We start from the raw sequence: 26,939 nt of genomic DNA on the forward strand, positions 1-26,939 counted from the left end.
TGTCTTCTCATACACACACACACACCATTGTGCAGCAACAAGCATTGCACTGTTGTTGGGCTGTTGTTGTGGGCTGCCTTCTGGGCTTGCTAATTTTTTCGTTATCTGTCAGGACCCACCATCCGTGATGCAACAGGAGCCCCCTTAGGCGCCACCGAGAAAAATCCATTCATTGGTTGGCGGTAGAATTATTGATTAGGATTCTAGTTTGGCTTTGCTTACATTATTTCAAGATGGCTTAGCCTGAGTCAGGCCACTGGGATGAAAAGCGATTCTGAAACAATACTGAACTAGCACCGGGCAATAATAGGTTGTGTAGCAGCAAGAACCACACCACCTTCATAAAATTTAGTTTTGTTGAAGTGGTAAAACAATGAACCACAGGGAAGGAGTAATGGAAAACTTCTGAAGCAACAATGGGTTATTAGCTCCGCCCAAGACATGATGGAGAGCAGCAACAGCTGGGGAAAAATAAGACAACCTTTTACAAGGACAGGAAGTAACATCACGGACAGAATAATTGTCACACACAGGAGGAATAAGGATATCGTTTGAATGCTACACTTACAGGTTTATAAATAATTTAATGTGTCAAGATGAATGGATATCATTAATACTGCAGTTTTTGTATAAGGGGTTGTTATTTTGAATGGATTGTAATTGAGATGAGTAAGATGTTGGAACACAGAAACAATTTAGGCTACCAAAATTATATAATTTGGCACCTGAATGCTGGGGATTAGTAATTGCATTATAATTTGGCATTGTTATGATGAGGCTACCACTGGATTGTTGTAGTTGAAAACTAGCAAAACTTACTGTAAAAAAATAAAATAAAATTTAGTTTAAAATCCCTTGTTTCCAGTCATTTAAATCTAGAAATATTTCAGAGGCCTTTGTTCATATTTAGCAGTAATTACCGCTGGGCCAACATCTCTGTTGTTCTGTTAAGCATCTTCTTACGGGGGCAGATTCCATTCTTTTAAACATGCGCAGCTTCCCTCTTTTCATTTTGGTACCCATATTGTGCTCTGTACCAAAAGCCATTCCAATAGATGGCCAGGAAAGCACCCATCTTTTTAGAACCTACCCCTTTCGTTGCCATTTCAGTAGCTGGCATTACATTTGATGGTGGAGTCACCGGTGACAGTTCTGGGGCATTTTGCTGCGGCGCCGGGGTCATCATCTGTGCTGGTTTCACTTTCTTAGCCTGTTTTGGCTGTTGGCTTTGGTTAAGTTGCAGGATTCCTTCATCGGGCCCTAAGGAAATTAAGCAAAGCTGTATGAGCGAAGGAGTCCTAACAGCGCTCCAAAAATTGGTCTTTTTAAAGATTCTTTGCTAACTCATCTACTGTCACAGCCTGGAAGCCTTTTTTTGTACTTCTGCAAATTTTGGGGTCCCCCTCCCCAAGTCTGCCAACACCTTCCTTGTGTACAGGGGTGGAGTTGTTTTGCCTCTATAAGGATCAGCACTCAAAGGCTGTTTCCAGACTACAGTTTGTATCATGATTTGTCTGCAGAGAGCTTAGGTTATGTCAGCTAATTAAGTAAGTATTTGTTCTGATTTGTTTGTGGGGAGATGAGATGTTGCATCTAAGCAAGGGCTATCCCACCTTTTCCAGTGTATCTCCCCTTCACTTTACTTACTGCAAAAAGCTTGATCTTTTAGGAAAGCAGATTTGTTGCAGAAGACTTTCCAAGCAACTAGAATTGTGCGTTCTCAATTTGCCAGTGTGTGATGGAATTCCACCCCAAAATGGCAACCGTTTAGTATTACTGTATAGGATTCTCCCCAAAATAAACCCACCATGCACCCAAAACTTTTGCAGTAACCAATCTTATAAACAGTTATAACTAAACACATAGTTTTATTTTATTAGGTATTTTTTTTAAATGCTGATTTCAATTGTATTTTGAAAACTAAAGTCAAATTCTTTTTAACTTTTATTGGTATCGTTGATATTGCTAATGGATATATGGCATTGTTTTTGAATATATGGTATTGTTTTATGTAAAATGCTTAGCTGTTTTGATGATTAAGCGGTACAGTGGTACCTCGGGTTACAGAAACTTCAGGTTACAGATGCTTCAGGTTACAGACTCCGCTAACCCAGAAATAGTACCTCAGGTTAAGAACTTTGCTTCAGGATGAGAACAGAAATAGTGCGACGGCGGCAGCAGGAGGCCCCATTAGCTAAAGTGGTACCTCAGGTTAAGAACAGTTTCAGGTTAAGAACGGACCTCCAGAACGAATTAAGTTCCTAACCCGAGGTACCACTGTATATAAATTCTGTTAAATTAATTAAAAAAACAAACAAACAAGAAAATTGATTTAACATTGGGCATTTTTTCCCTTGGGCGTTCCAAATGGTAATATATGTAGACTTCCATATTTTCCAATTATCTATCTATTGTTAGATCAACTAAAACATCCATCATGGTCTTACCATTGAAAAGGTACGTTTGCATTGTCAGCACTGAAATATATATTACAATACAGTATATCAATATTGTAAAGTCCCTTTGTCATTCCGTAAATGCCGATTTCTTTTGGCCTCATCATTTCCTTAGTGGTAGACTAGAATTGAACCTAATTTAGATATTGGGAGAAAGTCTTAAGAAAGTTTGTCAGCTAGAACCAGCTCACAGACTTAAGCTATGCATGTCTTAGGTACAATATTTCCTGTTTTAATCTCCCATGTGTTAAATGTAAGATTTCCTACTTCAGTCGCTCGATTTTCCTATATTTAATCAGCCTTGAAAGCACCATATTCTTTATCCTACAACAGTTCTGCCGAATCTGACTACTAAATCTTGTCATCAGCCATAAATAAGTCTCAGTTGTTGAAACAAAATAGGAAATTCTTTCCAGTAGCACCTTAGAGACCAACTGAGTTTGTTCTTGGTATGAGCTTTCGTGTGCATGCACACTTCTTCAGATACTGAAGATACTTCTTCAGTTGTTGTTTACTCTTTGTTTTAGATGTTTGCTGTTGGAAAAGCTTCTCTCCAGAAATGCAATATTTTACGGCCACTTCCATTGGTGCCACATTCTGCTCAGAGACCTTCGCTCAATTACTTTTCTTACCATCCGTTCTTTTCCCTTTCCTTCTCCCTTTATTGACCACCACTATTTTCTCATCGGGGGGCATCTGCGCAACTTTCTGCAGAAAGACTTTCTCTAACGCTTGGGCCATGAAAACAATGTCATCGCCGGGCTGCAAGACAAGCATTACACATGAGATCAAGATGCTTGTAATGCTAGACTAACACCCACATTACATTCAGCTGCGAGTCAGCGGGCGGGGACTGGTTTGCTTTTATTTTTTTAAGTCACAGAGCTCAGGGCTCATTAGAGAGAATGAGGCACTGCTGCACCAATCCCGGGGTTTGCGTTTCCATTGCAGCTCATCCGAGATGTCTTCATCCTATGCAAAGGTGTTCCCACCTTGGCTAGAGCTGACTTAGGAACAGCTGAAGGACTCCAATAACACCAGCTCCTACAAAACAGTAGTATCCTATAAGTACAGGTTACCGTTACATAGACCTGGGTTTTTCATTCCCTGCAAAGTGCCTGGTTCCTGAAATTGTACCCATGCAACCCCTCTACGTCCTTCCCCCCTGTGCAGAAGGGTGGATATGAAAAGCAGTTTGAGGCAGGATACTGAAGGAGCCTGGTTTAACCGCTTCTAGAAACAGGCAAAGCAAACAGGTCATGGTTTCCCAAACTTGGGTCTCCCGCTGTTTTTGGACTACAACTCCCATTATCCCTAGCTAGCAGGACCAATGGCTAGGTGTCAGGAGACTGCCCTCGCCGGAAGACAAGAGGGTGCCAGGGCTTTATCAGTATCGCGAGCTCCCATCTCCGGTGCTGAGCTCTTCATCTTCGTGCAGTGGGAGGAGCAGCAGTTCCTCCAATGGGGAGGGGGAGATGGAAACAGGAAGTGGGAGCCGGGGCTGTGACAGGGGAAGAGAGCCTTCGCACCGAGCAGAAATGGGAGGTGAAACACCCCTTCCGTCTCCCCTTTTGCACAGGGGGGGGGAAGACGTAGAGGGGGAGGCGGGGGTTCCACATCCCGCGCCTTTTATGCTGGGCGAAGAACCGGAAGGGGTCATTCCCGGACTCTGCAGAAGGATGAGATGGACGTTCTTTCTTTAGCTGCACTGTAAATACCTGCACAATAAAGGAACTTAGTTCCAGAAGTTTGCGTCAGCCTGGTTACTCATGAGCAGCCACTAAACCACCTTACACTAGGGAATGATGGGAATTGCAGTCCCAAAACAGCTGGAGTCCCAAGTTTGGAAAACCCTGGTTTAGGTGAATGGGTGCACAAACGCAACACCAACTTGGATAGCTCAGCTGGTTACAGCTTGGTGCTGGTGGCGCCCAGGTTGCAGGTTCGATCCCCGTATGGGACAGCTGCCTATTCCTGCATTGCAGGCGGTCAGTCTACTAGATGATCCTCAGGATCCCTTCCAACTCTACAGCTCTATGATTTGATGAAACAAAACCTTTTATAACAAATAATTGAGAGCTGGGGGATGTGGAACAACTGCTAGGAAGTGGAGCAGCAGGAAATACATGCAAATGTTTATACATGTTTTTGATGATGTTCAGGTATTTGAGTAAAAAAAAAAAAAAGACAACAGAAGTGGAGAATCCCATCATTACAATTAAATGTCTGTTTTAAGAATCCGCCCTACTTTTGCTACTGTAAGTTGTTTAAAAAGGCTGTATTTTAAATTGTCGTATTCGTAACCAACCCTGGGACCTTAGGAGGAAGGGTGAGCAATAAATTAAATTATTAGCAACAACAGCAGATGATTCTGCTGCCATTAAATAATCCCAAGTAGCCCTAACAGATCATTACAGAGAAATCTGAAAAACTGCCACCTTTGGCTATACATCATACATACCTTGTTATACAAATAGCAATTTGCAAACATAGTTTTAAAATCTTCAATGCATTCTGCAGCACAACTGTAGCATGTGTGTTCCAGACGTTTCTGAATTGTAGTCAAGTCCATTGGATTTTTAATAATGCTATAATAATCCTGTTTGAAGTTTTTTAAAGAGAGAGAGAGAAAAAAAAACGTTAAGAGTACCATGACTTAGAAGAACAGTTCATTGCCGTAACCATAGACTCCTGCCTTGTGTCTTGGAGGGAGAAACTTTTCCATATTGAAAAAAGGCATACAGCACAACACACACACACACACACACACACACACACACACACAAAACCTTCAATGTAAACTACTGCCCAAGGCCTTACTGAAATCTGCTTACTTTATGGCAGTGGACTGGGTTTATATGGCTAAAGTCAAGTATTTTACATACAATCTCAGTAATTCTTAAAGCAAGCAGGTGGTTGGGAAAACACACTTTCCCTCTGGAGAAAGGTTTCGGAGTCCCATAGCTGTCAACTTCCCCTTTTTTTGCGGGAAATTCCCTTATTCCAGCACCGTTTCTCATTGTAAAAAAAAGGAAAAGTTGACAGCTATGGCCGTTTCTCAATGCAAAAAAAGAAAAGAAAAAAGGACAGCTCTGTTTCGGACAGATAATGAATTGCGGGTATGGTCTTATTGCATGGACAGGCGGAGTCCCCCAACCCCCAGGTGACCCCCGAGCGGAATAACAACACAAGACACCGTGCTATGGGATTAAAATTGGCCACAACTTTATTAAGATTCAGGTGTAGGGAGACCTTGGCTCAGGCATTGGGCGTTTATCCTTCCCAGCCCCCAACCGGGGATCTGGGAAACTGCAGGGTAATCCAGAATGTCTGGGGATTGGGCTAGCTCTGGAGAACATATGTTCAAACAGATAGCCCGCCCCCCCCATTTTGCCGCCACTGGTGGGGGAGAACAATGACAACCTCTCGGCGTATGGTCACTGCCTCCCCCCAGTTCCCCTTTAACGGGGAACCCTGGTATCGCCGCTGCACTGGGGGTGTGGAGTCACCGCCCCACGCGCCCCCCCCATTTAGGAAGATGACTAAAGGATTCCGCCCAAGGCTTGAAACCACCAAAGTTGTGACGAATTGCTACGGGAAAGGCAAAACCTGCCAGTGCAGGGAAATTCCTTTCCGGCCCTTGAACAGCAGCCTTGACATAGCAGCGCCTGTGTGCCTGTGGAAAAAGAGGTTAACCTGCAAAAATAAGCGTTAATTGAGGGAGTGGAGGGTGGGAGAAGCTCTGGAGCCCAACTGCTGCTTCCTGGTAAGCTGCACCTTCTATTGTGTGGGCTAGGTAGTCCCTCCCCTTACCTGCCCAATCCCCTGGCAACGCCTCCCCCAGGCGGGATTGGGCGCTTAGCTGGGGTAGGCGGAGACCCCAGGTATCCCTCCTGGGGGAAGGCGCAGCCAGTCCGAACTGTGTCGCCTAGGAGCTCAAGGGGCTGCGCGCGACCACGCAAACGTCACCCTCCATTTGATGTGGGGAGCGATCATTGTGCCTTCTATAATTAGGAACAAAACACAGCTTTCCAAAACAATTTAACTCGTGAGCTATTCCCATTCCTATAGAAGTGTTCCTAGATCTTGACATCTTCTCCAGCACCTCGTTGATGCTTAAGGCTAAGTAAAACCCAGATACACTGTAGCTGCATACCCAGTTTAGGGGTGTTTCTAGGGGCACCCTGATTTTTACTTTATATACCCCCCCAGCCCCAAACAAATATAAGTATATTTTAATCCAGGCAGACAGTTTGTGGAAGAAACTGACACACAGCCATAGGTAGAGAGGTGCAGAGAAGGAACAATTTTGTCTGTAGCATTTGCCAAAAAGTTGTTCATAGATGACAAGCCAAGGTTGATGGTACAATGTTCTTACAAGTATATGGAATACGTTTTAAGTGTCTCCCTTAGAAGTCTGAAGAGGCAGAAGAGGCCCAAGGCAAGTTCCATATATATATATATATATATATATATATATATATATATATATACACACACACACACACTACACTGAGTGAGTGACCTCTAATATTAACCTCAAGTGACAGCTTCTTTGGAAATCCAACACCAGAAATGGAAGGTGACAGTCACTTTGAAAGCACTTTTGGACAAACTGACCATTTGAGTTTGTCAAGAAAAACGGAAACGTGTCTGAGGGGTTTAGCCTTCACTGACAAGATCCAAGCCCTGCGATGATTTTTGAAGAGAAAGGCCCGCAGACTAAGTATGCATGTTATAGTTCAGCCAATAAACAGTCAGGAAAAAGTAAAGATTGAATACTGATAAGCACCAAAATCAGTTATTATGATTACATAGTATTTCAGTGAACTGGTAGATGACTTAAGATTAATCAAAAGGGACCTATTTTAATTAGTCAGCAAATTTTTAATTGGCATAGCTGAAAGTTAACAGCTACCTTTTCCTTTTTTCCCCCTTTTCCATTCTTTTGGCTCTGATGAGTTACTACAATAGGAAATGAAATGCAGCTATTATGGGCTTTTCTTCCTATGATGAGTGAATTTTTGCCAGTTCAATTTATGTTACACGTCCTTCAGTACCTAAAATACAGAGGTTTTGTTCAGAGACAATGTATTTTAATTTGATTGATTGGATAGGGGGCCAAGAAGGTTGAAGGGTGAAATTTGTGAATGTTTTGTTGATTAATTGATTAATATCACTAATTATAGTATAGGGGGACTTAAGAGAGCAAGGCCATATATAAAATAGTCACATTAATTATTTTACAAGTTTGAATTATGGATTTGCGTTTAAGGGAGAAGACTTACTCTTCATTATGAATAAGTTCTTAGAGATTTCGTTTTTTAATTTTATATAGCAACTGCTGAAAAAATAATTGCCATCAAATAGAATAAATACCACATAGCTGGAATTATTTCGTTGCTTCTCCACATTGAACTAAGGTGTTTTCACACATTGCTGCAGACCATTTTCTACATATACAATGTATGTGATTTTCTTTGATCATGACAATTTTCAGCCAATTTGCTACAATCTTATTGACAGTAGTATCTTATTCTTTATCAGATGTAATTATTTATCATTCATAGCGATATGTTCTAATATTTGGTGCCTTTTGACATTAAGATTCTATTATTGTGCATTAAAAGTTGTGTTATATACTGCAGTGTGTTTGTATTTATAAATACACAACAGCTGCATTCCTAAGAGCATCCCACCATCTATGGTTGCTCTCGTTTTTATTGATAATTTAAAAATATTAACTATATTAACAAGGAGTGTGCTCATGTTCTTGAAGAGACACCCCCCCCCTCTTAAATCACTTGAGTAGCATTTCAAAAACCCAACCCACCATGCCAAGTGTGTGTGGATACAGAAAAAACTCCTTTCACCCACCCAGACCAAAATCTTTCCACCATGCTCCATCCATGGAGTGATCATTCATCTGGTGCTGAGCTCCCTGAGCTCTGGAGGGATTCCCACTGGGCAACAGCTCACAGGAAGTCCCAAAAATGGGACTTCAGGGAAGCCAGCCCTGGATTTCAGAACAACCCTGCTGATGGCATTGGGTCCAATCTGTGGGGTGTAACATCACAAAAGCAGTGAAATACAACATTTCCTGTTTGCCAAGAGTAGACACACCCAGGGGAATGTTGATTCAGCCAGGAGGACTTCCTGTCACACCTGGTCTGAAGCATCCTCCCCCTGCGTGTGACCAGGTAGATGGGTGTGACCCTGGCAAGTCACACAACCATCTTCCCCTTCCTCCATTTTTCTCTTGACTCATCTTGATGCCTTTTGCTGTCTGCTGGCTCTCAGCCAGCAGCACATGGGCTCAATCCCCATATGAGATTAACCCACACTCTCTTCTGTAAGTACAAGCAAAAGCCTGCCCTTCAGGGAACCTACTGTGAACTGAATGATAATAAACTTCTTATTACTTTTAAGAGAGGACTGTTGTGTCTTTATTCTTTTTAAGAGGGATAAAAGGGGAATTTACCAGGAACAAATCCAATCTGGACAAGCCAGACTGGATTGCTTAACTCAGGAGATTCAAACGAATCGACCAACTTGCTTCCAGCAATGTGCAAGGGAATGTGCTCTGCTACTAGCTCACTAGTGTGAGTGGGGAAGGTTAATATGTAATCAATATATCTTCTCCTACTGTCCACAACATTCCCACACAATCCAGATTGGTGCAGTGCTGAGCAGGGCTATGCCCATCCCCATCTTCCACCCTGACTGATGTGAGCAACAGTGGCTATACCACTTTGTCCCGTGGCACCCCATTGCTGCCTGGTCAGGGATAAGATTGCTCTGTTATGCAGGAACACCTGCTTCAGTTTGCCATATGTGATCACAGCGAGAGAGAGGAAGTTCAAGAATTTGTCACAGATCAGGCTGATGTGCTTGCATCACCAGAGTTTCTCACTGAAAGATGACCTGCATGTTCAGGCATGCGTACCCCTGCTTCTTCCTTAACTATTCATATTTCTGTTTAAGATAAAGCTAAAGCACAGTAAACTCTTACCGGGAGGTTTAGGCCTGCAGCGTCTACCGGCTGGTGAAACGGCCAGGAGAAGTTATGTCTCCACATTGCTCTCATGAGCACCCTCTGCAAATACTGAAGCTGATTTGTCAAGCGGCCAGTTCCTTGGGCATTGATGTATTTTGGAGGGGGAGGATTGACAATTGTCGTATGCTGCTGACCTGGGGAAGTCATGTTGATCTCTAGCGCGTATCTGTTGCCTTGCAGGTCAACCTCTCTGTCAGAGAATCTGCAAGAAAAGCGATCCACGGCATGTGAATCGATTCATTGTTTCGTCTTTACTCTAGATAAACAATGTTGTCAAGAAGGTGGAAAGCCTCAAAAAGGCGTCATTTGCTGTGATACAAAACGCACACGTTTCTTGCTTGAATCAATAGCAAAATCAGGGTGAGAGATACATGGAGCAGCAATCCCTCTTACAGTCAACTTGGGGGGTGTTGGGGGAGGGGAAAGAAACCTACTCCATGTGTATCTCTTTGTACTGCTTAAAAAACCCAAACACCTCACTTTTTAGCCAAAAGGCTCACAGAGCAGTTTACAATGATCAATAATAAGAGGCCCTCAGGCTTACCATCTAAAATACACGATACAAGAAGAGGAAAAGGAGGGGACGATGGAGGGAGGAAAATATATATATAGTCAAGCACTAGTTCTTAGTTGCAAGTTTCTTACAAGCATGTTTTCTACCAGGGAGGACACAAACAAGATATTTGCAGCTTCTTCTTCACTGATGGATGGGACCAGGTTGATCTACCCATTGCCACGATGCTTGTGGAGCAGGAAGCACATTTTAGCAGTTCTTTGGTCCCTTGGCCAATGGGAGAGGGCAGAGTGCACTGCCCATTGGTAGCTGCATAAGAAGCAGGAAGGGGTATGGGATTTGGGGTACCCATCTAAAGCAATTCAAACACTGGGAAGGAAAATAGAGGTAATCTAGCCTTATTATCAGCTAGCAAGGATGCCTCTCTGATAGGACTCGCCAAAGTGTAATATTTGTATCTCTCCGTCCCAGGATTCTGACAGATACATCCATGAGATTATCCCATTCATATCCCCATTTTTTTAAATATTTTGGTATGTATATATATATATATATATATATATATATATATATATATATATGTATCTCTAGGACAGTGAACCACTAACAGCCGAAGTTTGACTGCTGATGCCTACATCCTTCTCAAGGGCTTAGCAAAGCTGCATCACAGAAAAGCCATTCTGAATGAGGACAACACAAAATCAGAATTATTTTATTTGTTACAACCAAACTCAAGACATGGACGCGTTGGCAGGTCACTCTCATGTTCAAGATACAACACCACCCAAATTCAGGAGGGGGAAAAGAAAGTAAGGGCACATAAACTTATGGCTCACCACTCAGAAGATGCCAAGGAAATAGGAACTCTTGCATAAAGTGAGGAGTTGTCATCCCCCCACCTACCCCCCGCCCCAGCATAAACCAACAATATCTGCATGGATCCACAAACATACAAAGGGATATCATGAGTCAGTTTCCAGAGGTAGCATGTGCTTGAATGCAAGATGATGGATGACAAAACTGTGGGGGACAGCTATTGCTTTCATGCCATACCTGGTGTCCCTTGGAAAGGGGTTATTTAAAAAGCCAGATTATTTTCTAAGAGTCAGAAGAGGCCATTTCTTACACCCACACCCTGAATCATGCAGATTCCTTGCTATTTGTCCGGGACTCTCAACTGTCTTCCTAACTGCCATAGAATCTTTAATCCTGGGTGAACTTGTCAAGTCTGCTTCAGAACTGCCATGCATCTAGTCTCTCCGAGAAGCTAGGGCAAGATACTGCCACAAAAACTAAGTAGCTGGAGACACTTCTTGAAGATGAGCAAAAGAGGTCACATAAAAAGAGGGTATAGATATTCAAATCAGGATCTGTGCCTCTGCAGAGGATATTGGACTTCCACCTCTTCTCGACCCCAGCTATGGGTGCCCCATTCCTGATATACTGTAAATAGATAGATAGATAGATAGATAGATAGATAGATAGATAGATATGGATTGTAGAAAGCCCAAATAATTTGCAACTTCAACTCTGTACACAACTGAGTTTTTGTCAGCCAATTTGTCAAGCCATCTGGATATGGATTCAGAGCCTGCCATAAGCCAATCACTCAGGAGAAACAAAGTACTGGGAGGAAAAATTGAGCTTGTAATTAAGGAAGGATTAAGAGGTTCTAAGAAACGTAATAGAATTTTATTCAAAGCAATTGTTAATTAAGGTACTAGCACACTAGGGGAATCTAGGTTCAACACAGCTATTGCAATAAGGAGTCATACAACAGACTTAATTCATATATAGAGACGGGCAGGTGCCTGCATACCATTTGGTGGTGGGAAACATCCTTGTTGTACTACAACAACCTTTAAAACAGTTGCTGTCACATCACAAAGTGTGTTTGATACAATATTGTGAATCATTTCCATTCTGATGTAGAGCATTGGGTCAGTTGCGCTTAACCAAATAGTTGCACGTTTCTCCTGGCTACGAAGCTACTACTCCTTTCTCTTAGTATTTTGGCGCAGTATGCTCCCAATTTCCTAGCTGACTTAACCAGCGCTCCTGACTTTTAAGGTGTCTCGTCAGTCCTTGGAATAAAATTCAAGGTTTCGTGCCATTCAACAGCAGAACTTAACTAGATTTGGGAGGTGGTCGTTACAATTAGTTGTCAGAGCACTGCATGCATCACACACACAAAGGTGGGCAACAAACCTTGAAGTTGCTTACCTAGAAAACCCAACCTCTCGTGTATTAAACTGCACTGGAATCTTTTTGATGAAGGGAAAAAACAAAATTGTAAGACAAGCAATTTGGTCATGCTTTCCCTCCATCTATATGATGTGGCCAGGTATTTCAAGATTTCCTATTGTTGAGCAGAAGCTGAGTAAGAGGAGACCAAGCCAAGGTTCTCAACAGCAAGCTGCCAGCTATACCCTTTCTCGGGTGCACTTGTAGAGGAAAAGTCAACTGAGAGACATATGCCTCCTTATGCAACACAGTCTGTCAATAACAAGTCCCACAATTCCTGCTGATATTTCCTATGCACAAGCAGGAGGAGCCAACAGGGTGTGGCTTCCAACCCAGAAGCACAGAGGGACCAACCACCATAACAAGCAGGGTCATAGATATCTCTGGGACAGTGGGAGCTAGCCTGTGCTTCTGGTAAGATGTACAGCCCCCCGCCCCCGAAAGTAAGGTGAGTAAGTCGGGTTAACCCCCTTTGCCTCTAGGGTGCATTGAAGATATGGCATTAGATTCCAGGAGCAGAGTCTAGACTCTGGGTTTCTCACTTGTCTGTAACAAATACAGACCATGCAGCCGTGCCTGTTTGTAAATACCAACAACCCAAAAACAGAAAGGGACAATATTTTGATTGGAACAAAATATTTGGGGTCGCTGCTGGAAGAGTGGAGGACATTTCACCCACCCCTTTGCACAAAGGCACAGAGCTGAACATATAAATCAGGGTGGAGAACCAGTGGCCATCATTTTACATATGAAGAGGACGCGTCCTGGAAAAAGAGGACATATGGTAACTCTAAATGTGTATATCCTACCAAGTTCAATACACCTTGTTTTTGTTTGCAAAGACCTATACTTTCATCAACTCCTCCTTTTGTCTTTTGCAAGCAAAACTAACTGTGGATCTGATTATTTATGAAACCATCTCATAATTAGGAAATATTTTTCTTTTCATTTTGTCATTCCTAGCAAGGGCAGCCAAGCCATAAGTCATCACGCACAATTTCTGATTCAGGGAATAAAGAGAGAAATTTTTTAAAAATAAAAGTAGTTGGAAATCAGAGCTATAACATGAACCAGCACAGCAACTTACCTGTAAGGAAGAAGCAGACCTCTGAAGCAAAGCAAATCAGAACTTTCACCTTTGCTTTTTCACTACATGGGATTTAGCCACATCTGCAGTTTATAATTTCACAATGGCAACACCTGCCCAGGTATTTCCCCATATTGGTCTGTTTTAGAAAAGAAAAAACCCACCCAGAATAATTGAATAGCATGTTAGTTGTATTTTAGTTTAGCTAAATATGGACTGGGTTGTGTGTCTTAATTTCTTTCATCAAGCAAGCAAGTCAGAGAGTAGTGCTTATGGGAAATAAAGGGAGATGTGGAGATTCTAGCTTGTCCAAACATTACTTCCCCCGATTTACATTAAATCAACTTAAGCATTGATTCCTGTTCCTGTAATAGTGTTATCGGAACGATTATCTAAACTTGTTTGGATGATTATCTAAACTTGTACTGCAGCCTTCTTAGATGTAAGTTTGTTCAGCCGTCCATTGAGTTATATGGTGTTTACTTACAAAAGTAAGTTGTGCATGGAACTGCAGTAGAGTGTTTCTATTGATGTTACGGGAACCAAATGAGATCTAACTATTTGGGGTCAAATCCTGCACTGACTTTTGTCCAAGAGAAGCTGTGAACTGTGCATCTCTGACCAGCGTTAAATATGAGAATGGAGGATGGAATAATGTGTAGAATGTCATGTAGGAGAGGAAGAAAGGCCTCACAGACATATGCTTGTGCACTATGATGGGTCTCGGGCTGTAACAATTGCTAAAAAAAATGCTCTTTTTTATTTTCAAAAAAAGCACCCACCCACTCGTTATTGGAATTTGTCATTGTGTTCCACAGCTTTGTTAAAAGACAACTGGTTTAATGCAACAGGTAGTTCTCTCTCCCGGCATTTCCCTGAAAAGTTTTAAAATATAAAGCAAAACTTGCAACTTTACCTTTGAAACAGAGTTATTCTGCTGCCTAGAAAAGTCCAGGTGTTTCTGATAATTAGCACAGTCATAGCATTTGCCAAGGGTGCCACACCTGGTGGCATTAATTCATTCTTATGTGCATGCATGTAACTTGGCTTGGCGAGTTTGTTAAAAGCCCCTTCTTTGTAAGAAAGGGTTGGGCAAATTGGCTTGGAGACCCTGTAGTCGTGTATGTAAGGTTTCTTTTGGGAAGAGGTTGCCTAAATCTGCCATGATCTGTCCCAGAACCGATCTAACAGTGCATTTGCAGTTAGATGGTTATGGAGCCCTCTGCTGTTTTTATGAATTAATGAAACAGCATCAGAAATAAAAGTTCTGTTTTAGTGTCAGTTTGGGGCAAAGGCATGAAACATAAGAGCTGGCTACTTAGGCTGCAGCCCTAAATGCACTTACTGTTTCTCCTTTAGCTGTCTTCAATAGGGAGATGTCATGGATAATCTAGTGTGTGTGTGTGTGTGTATTAATTCAAGGTTTATTGTAATGTTTAGAGAAAGGTGGTATGCAGGCTGCATACACATTATACGTCCTGAAAGAACTCTTGAGCGCTGTAGTTGACCCCTCGCAGAGTTGCAACACCCAGCAATCCTTAACAAACTACAGTGTCCAGAATTCTTTGAGAGGAAAAAAAATGTGCTTTGAATGTGTTGTAAAGGTACACAGCCTAGCTTTGACTGACTTAACTAGGGAATGTGGCTGATTTCTGAGTAAATGCCTGTAGGGTTGCGCTGTTAAACTTGGGGAGTTTTAAATCGTTCCTGTAGGGCAGGTGTGGAAATGCTTTGGCCCCCCCAGATGTTGCTGGACTACAACTCCTATCCCGCGCCAACTGTTGGCCATGCTTGCTAGGGCTGTTGGGAACTGTAGTTCAGCAATATGAGGAGAGCCAAATGTCCCCACTGCTGCTGTGGGGCATCCTATTACAAAATGGGGGTTTGTCTTTTGCAGTTAGGACAGTTTCCATGCTCTTCTGGCAAGTAATTATATTTTAGGGTGGGGAGAGATTTCAGTCCCATTTAGTTTTTTAAAATGCTTATTTTTTCCATCTGGTTGGGAAAGCAGGGTCTGTCAGTGCAAATATTTTGAAAAGAGATTCATGTGATCCAGAATGATATGCCCGTCCCCATGCCTTGTTGATGTGAATATAAGAGTTTGCTGCTTGTTGTGTCCATGGTACATTTTCACTCAGAGGAGTGAGATGGTTGGTTTAGATTCACTGAGCCAGTAATAGATCATGATTAAAGTGTTCTACAATGTCATTTTCACCTTTCTGGAATAATGTTACAAACAGCAATTGTGCCATGATAGTTTAGATTTGGTGGAAATAGGGGAGCCTCGCTGCAGATGTTTGCTGCAGGACAAAAGTTGCAGGGTGGTGTTATGTCTAAAAATATATACCCTGGGGTCACATGTGTTCTGCTCCTACCAACATAGGTTCATTTAGAAAGCAATACACTCCGGGACTTTGCTCAAACAGGTGCAGGATTTATTTTGGATAACAGGTTATTAATATTTTGCATGAACAAAACGTACAATGCCATAAATCAGAGATGGTGAACCTGTGGTATTCCAGATGTTGAAAGTCAACTCTCACCAGCCCCAAGCCACCATGGCCCAATGGTCAGCGATAAGCGGCCATTGAAGTCCAGCCTTGTTGTTGTCAACTTGTCCTTCCCTCTAAGGTCCCAGGGTGGATTATAACCATGAAAACACAATGCCACAATGAAGATGCCAGGCACATCTCTTTGGAGAGGGAGTTCCATGACTTAGGAACCACCACGTCCCTGACCTTCTTAGGTGGGGGGAACAACCAGTAGGGCACCCTCTGCCATTCTTAACTTCTGAGAGGATTTGTAGGGAAGGAGGAGGAGGCCTGTCGGGTCTTTGGTGTCTGAGTTGTTTAGGGTTTTAAACTAGTGTGAGCACCTTAAATTGGGCCACAGGTTCCCCTTATCTCAGCATCAATAATCTGTATAATCAGAGCAGAATGAACACTCTTAGCACAATCCTATACATATCTACTCAAATGTTAGTCCTGTTGCATTCAGGAGGGCGTACTGCTGCTATGCAAGGGGACATAGGGTGACAGCTTATGGCTCCCTAAACCTTTCATCCCTTTCATTCCCAGTTGTCCACTCTGACACTTCTCCCTCTCTGCTGCAATTCTCTCCCATCTCTGAGCTAACCGTGGTAACAAGCCACACTTGATCCCATTCCTCACCTCTCCCAACCAGCTACTCTCACATAATGTTTGCTATAGGATTGCAGCCCCAAAACTCTGAACTATACAGTAAAGGGTGCATAGATCTTACACAACATAGCCTTTCCTCCTAGGAACATGACACCAAGATTATACTATTTGCGAGTAGGGCTTTTGAGACTCATTTCATGCCCATTAAGCTTAACTGGAGCCGTGCTATTCTCATAAGGTTGCAACCCTGCGTGTTGTTATTTCAGTGTCAGTTCCATTGAATCTGGAATGTCTCCATTCTGGGGGAAATAGCAGGAGATTTGACTTCAAGCCAGGACATCCTTGATTGCACATGATGCCCCAAACTGAATTATCCTACTTGATATGGGTGGGCCTAACAAAAGAGGCGACTAACTTGTGGCCTTCTGCCAGATGTTGTTGAACTCCAGCTCCATCAGGGTTGATGGGAGCAGTACCTTAACAACATCTGGATAGCCACAGGTTTGCTGCTGGTGGTCTAAAAGGTGTAAGTTTGGGGTCAATTTACGCCTCTTGAGTTTACTAATATCTAATTGCCTTGCCTGCCATGAGCAACAGCAAGCTAAGGATTCCCAGCGCATCCCAGATAGAATAATTTATTCACAATGTCCAATTTTGTTATGCTAGCAATGCGATCCCATGAAGAGTTAGGCACATAGATTTTGATGGGCTTTGGTATGCCTGAATCTGCATAGGACTGGGCTGGTTCTAGCTTCCTGGAGTAGCTAATTGTATTGCAGCACATAGCTCATTTCAGGACCAAATGAGCACAGCTATTGCATAGACACCAATGGTCTGTTGATGAAAACATAGCAGGGATGTGGAAAGCCGGCTTCCCTACAAGAAGATTCAGAATTACAGTTGCATATCACTGTCGTGGGCTCCAGTCTGAGTTTTCCAGAGAGCATTCAGTAACTGCAGAAATGATTCTCAGCTCAGCTGTGTGTCTGCCTTATTCCATACTTGGGTAGGCTTTCTGCTTGCACATCTATGTATTCATAAGACATCTTTTATGTGTCTGCATCTTCTGTATGTGTCTTTATTTATTGGGACCTTTTAGCTGGGAGTCCTATCAATAGCTGAAAAGCTGTGAAATGCTTAGCTCTGTTCTATGACATACTCCTGAGTTTTTCAAAAGGAAACTTTTATGAGGAACATAGTTCTTCCACCAAAAAGTGCAATGGACAACATTTTTGTTTTTTATTGGATTATCTTGAAAGATTTATGCTGCTTTTGATTTACAAGGTAATGCCTTATAAAATGTTTATGCAGTCCAGCTTGGTGTAAATCCTTACATTCTGGAAAGTCAGTTACAGTAGTATCAATTGGCATATAATCCATGAAAAGTTTGAAAATTCTTAGTGTTGTGCCATGTGTATTAAGCTAGGATGTTTATGTAGGACTGCCAAAAATCAGAGGCTAAGATACCGATCCGTTTACAGACAATTTTTGTGTTAACAATAGCTTTGTAATTCGGGACTATAAAAGTTTGTTGTTGTTTTTTAATTACCTCAAACTTGATCAGCCTGTATCTGGAATTCATTCCCTGCTTTCCATGATACTGTTATTCAGATAATCAGCTGCATTTACAAGTTTGTACATTATTGGTTGCTTCTTAATTATTTCCTAAATAAGGTCACTGAAAATGAAACTTTTTAGTAACTGAGAATGGTAGGTGCAAGCAAAGCTCGTTGAAAAAAGTCACCACCTGAAGCATTTCAAAACCTGAGATGTTAAATGAAAGCAAATGGTCTCTTCACAATCTTAGCTTCTCTGAAAACAGTAGAAGCCTTGCAAGACGTTATTTGTTGATCACTTAAAGCACAGGCATTAACCCTAATTTAATATAGCACATGCGAATATGTTCCTTAACTGTGTTTTCCTCTCTGTCCTCTCTCTCACTAACATTATTCATTTTTTAGCTATTAACGTTCTTCGTTTCTTGATTGTTATTTGCTATTTATTTGTTTTATTTAGGCATTTCCTGGTTATTGTCATCCCTCCAGCTGATTTCTGCCTTTGCAAAGGTTTGCTTGAAATGAATGCGCTTTTTTGTGTTTGTAATGCAACTTGCAGCTTTTAGCCAGTAGATGTCAGCTCACAACTGGATTTCACTTATTTTGAAGCTATTAAAAGAAGTGAATGGGGAAACCCATTTTTAGGGAAGAGAAATAAAGTGGTACCTTGGTTCCCAAACTTAATCCGTTCCGGAAGTATGTTCCAAAACCAAAGCATTCTAAAACCAAGGCGTGCTTTCCCATAAAAAGTAATTCACAATGGATTAATCCGTTCCAGACTTTTAAAAACAACCCCTGAAACAGCAATTTGACATGAATTTTACTATCTAACGAGACCATTGATCCGTAAAATGAAAGCAATAATCAATGTACTATAAAATAAACAAGACAGTATTGTAGATGATAAAAATTGAAATTAATTTTCTTATGTGCACTGATGATAGTCATTGTTTGGATGGGGGACTTTTATCCATTTCTGCAGTCACAAAATCAATCAGTAGCTGAACTGGGTTCCACACAGTCATAAAAACAAGTCACAAAAAACAGAGTCACAAGTCTCAGTCACAAAAACGAAAAAGCCACACAAACAAAAACACAAAAAATTAGCAAAAACAAAAGCTCCAAATATCACCTCTGTGTTGCGTGGCTGCTTGGGACTCAACAGCCGACAGACTCAACAGGAAGCCTCCGATTAGCAGAGGGAAACTCAATTAACAAACGAAACACACGCAACAGGAACCGGAACATGTTCACAAACCAGAACACCTACTTCTGGGTTTGCAGCATTCTGTTTCCAAGTTGTCCATAAACTAAGCTGTTCTAAAACCAAGGTACCACTGTATCAGAAACTGGAAAATGGCTAATTTATGTCAGCTGAGTCATTATAAAATCGCTTTTCAGAAAGCGAGACCTGTCAATATTTGTGGTTGGAAACCAAAACCATTTGTCTTCCTGGCTTCTATTGTAAACTAGCAAAATTTCTATCATGCTAAAGGGCAGGAGGGCAGCAAGAGGGCCCAGATATTGTTTGTGTACTGTGTGCCATGCATTCACACACTTGTACATACCCTCTCTGGGACGTGCAAGTGGTGGTTTGGACTTAAAGATATAGGTAGGTTTAACTGGCAGCCACTTACATCTCTGGGGGGAAATTATGGGGTGCACCAGTGTTTAAAGGGGCGTGGGACTGATCTCCCCCAAATAAGTCCCACAATGCTATTCTGTTTCATATCATAGTGTTACAAGGCCTTTCCACTGACTCCATTTCATGGTCATGGCAGAAGGTGTCAAAGGAGCAAAACCCGGAGCCAAATAAGATGTAATGTGGGAGTTCTGTCATTGGTACTCCTAATGCTGTTTTTGAAAAGCAGCCATGGGGTGTGTGGTGAGAATTGGAATGTAGATGCCGGGGTGAGGGTGGAGTCTCCAACCTAACCCCACCTCCCCAAAAGCTGCCATTAAGTGTGGACATTACAGCTTTCTGTTTTCCATCCCGCTGTTAGTAACGGCTCTGGGAGGACAGGGGGATCCCGATCAGGGTTGTGCCATGGGAGGAAAGGATCAGGTCTTTTCCCTCCAAAGTCATAGCCCAGTCCAAGTTGGATTTCCCCCCTGTCCCCAGTGGCTGTTTTTGGACATGAAAAAGACAGTGGGAGTTCCAAGTCCTGCATTCACTCAGCTTTGTTCCACATAAACTGTGTGCGGGTGACTGATATAGGGACAGTCAATACATGAAGATGGGGGACGAGATTGCATTCGCCCCTTCCCAAACGCCATGCATAGATGAGCTTTTCTGCATAGAGCCAATCCAGGGGCAAGTTGCATGTATGGAAGACCCGGTGCCAGGAAAACAGTAGCACCCACCTGCAGAGCAGAGCTCAGTGTAGCCGATCGGCAACCTGGTTGGGATCCTGCATTTGTCCCAGTGTCGGCCTTACAATTTCTTTCTTTCTTTTTAATACATTTTTAAATTAAATTTTCTGTTTTACAATCATTTAAGCATCCTTAAAATATCAATGACTTCCCTTCTTCTCTTTCCATGGTTCATTTTGCATATCATAAATCCCTGCACATTTTACAAAAACTAAAGCATTCAGTATTTCATTAGTACATCCACCAAAACTTATTTACACTGTTGAATTTATCTTAATGCTGCCAACGTTTTCAAGTGTACGCAATTCACCCCCGTATATTCAATAAACGTTTTCCAATCTTCTTTAAACGAATGTTCTTCTTCTCTTATTCTATAAGTTGGATCCGCAAGCTGCGCATATTCCATCATAGAAAATTCTTTCCAGTAGCACCTTAGACACCAACTGAGTTTGTTCTTGGTATGAGCTTTCGTGTGCATGCACACTATCTGAAGAAGTGTGCATGCACACGAAAGCTCATACCAAGAACAAACTCAGTTGGTCTCTAAGGTGCTACTAGAAAGAATTTTCTATTTTGTTTCGACTATGGCAGACCAACACGGCTACCCACCTGTAACATATTCCATCAGTTTAAGTTGCCATTCTTTGGTTGGGATCTCGCTCGCTTTCCATTTTTGAGCTAACAAAACACGGGCTTCATACATAAATAACCTTTTTTGACACCTGGGAATTTCAGTCTGAATTATCCCCAACAAAAAAGACTCTATTTTTTGGGGGGGGGGAGTACTTCTAAACTTTTTTTTCAATTCATTATTGATTGTTTCCCAATACTCTTTTACCCTTTTACAAGTCCAGCACATGTGAAAGAAGGTCCCCTCAACCTCTTTGCATCTCCAGCACTTATCTGATTCAACCTTATACATCAGGCACCCCAACCTTCGGCCCTCCAGATGTTTTGGACTACAATTCCCATCATCCCTGACCACTAGTCCTGTTAGCTAGGGATCATGGGAGTTGTAGGCCAAAACATCTGGAGGGCCGCAGGTTGGGGATGCCTGTTATACATCTTAGCAAGCCTACTTGGCCTTACAATTTCTGACCATTCTCACTATTAGCACTTTGGTGAAGGCATTGTGAAGGGAAGCGGGCAGCTCTAGAAACATGCAGATTTCCCTGAAGTGTGCAGAGAAAGCAGCCCTTGTGCGTGCTGGAGATTCTATGCAGGCCACAGAACCGTCTGACTGCTTTGTAAACAGTCTCCAAATCCTCTTCAATCAGTTAGAGCTCTGCATAGTTTTGCAAATCCCTCGCAGCATCCCAGAGCTCTGCCCTCTTATTTATAAGATGGATGACCTCATTAGGTGAACACAACATTTTTAAACATGATACACTATAAAAGGAGAACAAAATACGGTTTGGAACACAGCCACCATCCATCTATTAAGTACATTGGTCAGAATAGTCTCATAACTCAGGGCGCAAGCAATTATCTCTCGGGGACAAAACAGCATGCTGGAAAAAGCTTAATGCCAATCAAAATTTGAGGGGAGACTCTTTCGTAGCTGGGGTGCTATTGCCGAGAAGACCTTCTGGCAAGCAACAGACCTCCTAATCTCATGCAACAATGGCGCCACCAGAAGAGTCTCCAGCTGGCCAAAAGGGCCCGGGCAGGATTATGTGCGGGAGAAATACTCCTTCACACCCAGTGGCAGATTTATGGCCTGTGGAGCTCTGTGCGCAGCTATTTTGAGGGGCCCTATTTGTTCACCTAAACGTAAGGGTGTCAAAATTCTGGTTTATGCCTTTGCACTATGCTGCCCCCTCGTCAGACAACTTGGAAACAATCCCTGCTGTGGACCTGGCAGGAAGAGAAGGTGATGGTGATAATAAGGATGCTTCTGAAATGGACTCCACCCCCTACAACACACACACACACACACACACACACACACACACACACACACACACCAGTTGAGGAACAATCAGGGGAAATGTGATTCTGCTTCCCAAAAAATCTTTGGTACCATCAGGAAAAAATGAGATAATGGAGATGAGGTTGCCTCTGCAGTGCCTCCCCAACAGATTTAGAACAATACCTGCTGTATGGCCTACAGTAGAAACAGGAAATAATTGCCTTATCCTTTCCCCCACATTCAGCTGAGGCCTCTCTCAAGTAGCTGCCTGCCCCACAAGCCAGCAGACAATAAAACAAACACAGTTGCCAAGGGCCAATTCCTATGTTCCTTCTTCCACTCACCCCCCCCCCTTTTCAAAAATTCCCTCTCATGGCTGACAGGCAATAAAACAACCAACAGGCAATTCCCACACTCCCACCACCCCAGTGCACACTTTTTTTAAATAAAAAAAGTAGCTGCTTGCCTCCTGCTCCATGTCACTGGCAGGCAGCAAAACAAAGTAGAGCAGCAAACAGGTGGCCCCTGTGGCTCTTCCTTCACCGCTCCACACACATGTTTTCCAAAAACTTCATGGGCACAGCAGCTTCCCACTGCTTGCTGCACCTGACCTGGCTGGTGGATAGCAAAGCAAAGAGGAGGCAAACAGGCCTGACACTTCTTCTCCCCTCCTCTTTCCTAAAGCCCTCCATGGGCAAGAGAGCTTCTCTCCCTCACTACTTTCAATAAGTCCTTCCATGCACAGAAAAACAAAGAGAAGGCAAATGGACACAATACTTCTTAACTCCTCTCCTTTTCAAAATGTCACTCCATGCACAGGGCAGCCAAAGCAGAGGAGGTGGAATAGCCTTGGCACTTCCCCCATCCACAAAACCAAAGGGTTGGCAACAACAACAACAACATTAATTTATTACTTATACCCCACCCAGGCCTCCCTAGCCACTCTGGGCAGCTTCCAACAGAATATTAAAAACACAATAAAACATCAAACATTAAAAACTTCCCTAAACAGGGCTGCATTCAGATGTTTCTAAAATTTCTAAAACTGATTATTTCCTTGACATCTGATGGGAGGATGTTCCACAGGGCGGGCACCACTACTGAGAAGGCCCTCTGCTGGGTTCCCTGTAACCTCACTTCTCGCAGGGAGGGAACTCCCAGAAGGCTCTTGGCGCTGGACCTCAGTATCCAGGCTGAACGTCTTGTCACCATCTTTGTCCCACTACAATTGCCCAGGCAAATCCTTCCATACATTAAGCCTATTGAACCTGTAATAATTGTGTCATCAAGGTCAGCATAGATGTAACTTTGTCCTCCCAGGTGCCTAGCAAATTTGACATAGCTCTGGCCACACACGAACAAGGTTGAACTCACACACTTTCTCTCTCCTGGCAAGGAGGAGGTTGGAATCATCAGCTTCCTGGTTTTTAACTACTGTACCGCATGTTACCACTGTGTCTCAAAATGACAGACTTTTGGTAGTTTATTGAAAAAAGCTAGGATCAAACCATGGTTTATGATCCTGGCTTATTTCAACAAAACATAGTGCAATCCAACCAGAGTTCCCAGCTCTGATGTAACTCTCTTGCGACAGTGCAACACTAAAGGAGGAATGGGCAACCTGTGGCTCTCCAAAAGTGGCTAAAAATCTGATTATACCTTAAATGCTTTGGCAAGTGTTTTTCTTTGCACAAGGCTGATCAGAATGTTTACAATGCAGCCATGCCAAAATGGTGACTAGTTAAAAAACTTGAGCAAATAAGATGAGAGGAAGGCTGTGTGTGTTGGTTTGTTTGTTTTGGCTCACATCTATTTTATATCAATACATACTTGGGTTAAAGCGTTCCATCTGATGTCTCAGAGTGCCTTTTTCAAGTATCTAGAAGTAGATAATGGATGCTTCTATTGAAAGGGAAATACTGTAATAATGTCCAGTTAGGCAGCTGGTTGGGGGGGGGAGATCTGTATTTGGAATGCACAACTAATAAAGTATTTTGAGTGTTAGGGATGTTGGGTTTGCTTGCTAGCTTTGGATCACTAGACACGAAGGGCTTGGATTAAACTGGGCAAGAGGTTGTTTGTGTGGGGGAAACCACATTAGGTTAGTTCCACTGCTTTGGGTATACAATGGTACCTTGGTTTTCAAACGTAATCTGTTCCCGAAGACTGTTCAAGTTCCGTAACATTTGAAAACAAAAAACTCAATATGGAAGCCTCAATATGGAAAACTCAATACGGAATATGTTCGACCTCCGAGGTGTGATTGAAAACCGAAGCATTTACTTCCGGGTTTACGGTGTTTGAAAACTGAAACGTTCGTCAACGGGGACGTTCAAAAACTGAGGTACCACTGTATCTTGTCACATTTTCCAAACCTTGGCTGAATTCTTCTGTACGGAATAATCTTTCACTTCCATAAAATATTACCTTTTCCCTAGGAAAGGTGAAAAAGTGAAAAGCATTGTGATATGTTTAATGTATGGAGAGGTTTTGAGAAGAAAATCCGCTGCATCGGTACCTTTGCATTCATCTGCGTGGCAAGATGAATCCAAGATGTGGTCATGTTTTGCCTCAGAGCAGTTGTACCAATGAACCTTAACCTTGATCTTAAGAGACTTCCTCGCTGTTCCTCTGACAGTTTGTTTATTCTTCACTTCAGGGCCTCTCTTGAGCTAAAACAGCCATTAAGGACAAATTGTTCTAGACAGCTTTTCTTTCTCTATGAGTAACAAAAGCCACTCTGCTAGGTTTTTGTTGTTGTTGTTGTGCTTCCTGTACCTTTTCTTTTCTTTTTTTACAGGTGAATGCTTTCCAAGCATAAATACACTGTGCTGTTATTCTGCAGCCACCGTAATCTAAATGTCGATGAAAAGGCATGCTGAGGGATCAGTTGAATATCTTAATGAACAGGTAAAATAATATTGAGCTGGCCTGGAGCTATTCATAGAGTTTCACGTGCCCATTGCCATGCTGCAGTATTCAATGTAACTAGGTAACAGGGTACATGTTTTGATCACGTACATGGGTTCAGAATTGTTTGGACATTTGATTGCAGATCTTCTTGTACATGTCTGTCATGCCTTTAGGGCACTGGTTTTTAACCAGTGTGCCGTGGCACCCTTGGGTGCCTTAAATGATGGTTAGGGGTGCTGCGGGCAACACTGGCCTCTGTCCCTCTTTCCTTCCCTCCCTCCTCTGATGCCCTCTCAGGTCTCTGCCTCCCAAAGGTTTGCACAGCTGTTTCTTGCAGTGACCCTGGCTACAAGCTCCCCAGACAAATAGTGTCTCTGGGGCAGGCCAAGGGCTGCCTCCTAGGCCCCTGTGGGGCAGTGGGAGGAGACACTTCTCTTTGGGGCAGGGAGGGCAGCTCAGAAACCAGGGGCGGCAGCAGTAGTTGCCCAGAGGACTCCCAAGGAGAGGTGAATGGAGAGGAGGCTCCACAAGGGAGGGTGTTCGAAAAGGGGTGAGGGACTGCCAACTCTGCAAGCGAGGGGGGACGTAACTGGGCTCCTGAGCCCCACAGGGGTGCCACAGAAAGAATTGAGTTGATCAAGGGAGCCATGGACTCAAAAAGGTTGGAAATGTCTGCTTTAGGGGATCCCTACACAGGTGGCGCTGTGGGTTAAACCACAGAGCCTAGGGCTTGCTGATCAGAAGGTCGGCGGTTCAAATCCCCGCAACGGGGTGAGCTCCCATTGCTCGGTCCCTGCTCCTGCCCACCTAGCAGTTCCAAAGCATGTCAAAGTGCAAGTAGATAAATAGGTACGGCTCCAGCGGGAAGGTAAACGGCGTTTCCGTGCACTGATCTGGTTCGCCAGAAGTGGCTTAGTCATGCTCGCCACATGACCTGGAAGCTGTACGCCGGCTCCCTCGGCCAGTAATGCGAGATGAGCGATGCAACCCCAGAGTCGGACACGACTGGACCTAATGGTCAGGGGTCCCTTTTCCTTTACCTTACATGAAGTTGACCTCTTTTTCATGTGCTAAGCAAATGCAGGTAACTGCATATGATTTGCTGTAAGCTTCGATCTGTTCAAAAAGGGCAATGATAGCAGCACACCTAAGTAAGAAATATGCTTTTCTAACGGTATGGGTATTTGCAGTTTATTTCAAGTGATTGTGCTATTGATTGAAAATGGGGTGGTGATATTTGCTAGCCATTCTTTTGAATTTTATGTAAAACAACTCTTTTCCAAAGACAAACAACACAGTGTAGACCACAGTATATTATCTGCCTTACCTGCTACCTTTGCATATTTGGGAGGTTTAATCCCACAACGGTGAAAATGTCATATTCTCAGGGCTGTGCTTCTACAGCCCAACCTGCTTCATTTATTCAAAGAATTCAGCCAAAGAAAGGCTCCCAGGGCATTGTACACATGACTAAAAAATAATAAATGTCCCTGTCCACATGCTTGCAATCTAAAAAGACGTAATGCGAAAGTAAAATGGATCAGGAGGGATGAGAAGATAAGCAGAACTTGGGTGCAAACTCTTAGTCACAAGTTCTTTCAGTTTCAGCTGAGGGGGTGCCAAAAATCGCTGGTCTCTCAGCTGCACCAATTTACTGTCCAGTTCAAAGTGGCAACCAGTTTACACA

The 26,939-nt window shown here is 42.9% G+C and overlaps 1 protein-coding gene across 1 annotated transcript in view; it reads right to left on the reverse strand.

Moving 5' to 3' along the window:
* BRDT (bromodomain testis associated) overlaps positions 1-26,939 on the reverse strand; it is a 55,110-nt gene that overhangs the window by 24,664 nt on the left and 3,507 nt on the right. The window contains 4 exon segments of the mRNA XM_033151609.1: positions 1,076-1,260; positions 3,089-3,218; positions 4,918-5,055; positions 9,469-9,715. Coding sequence (XP_033007500.1) covers positions 1,076-1,260; positions 3,089-3,218; positions 4,918-5,055; positions 9,469-9,660 — 645 coding nt within the window. The 5' untranslated portion in view covers positions 9,661-9,715.

Source organism: Lacerta agilis, chromosome 6 (assembly GCF_009819535.1).
Source record: "Lacerta agilis isolate rLacAgi1 chromosome 6, rLacAgi1.pri, whole genome shotgun sequence".
NCBI lineage: Eukaryota > Metazoa > Chordata > Lepidosauria > Squamata > Lacertidae > Lacerta > Lacerta agilis.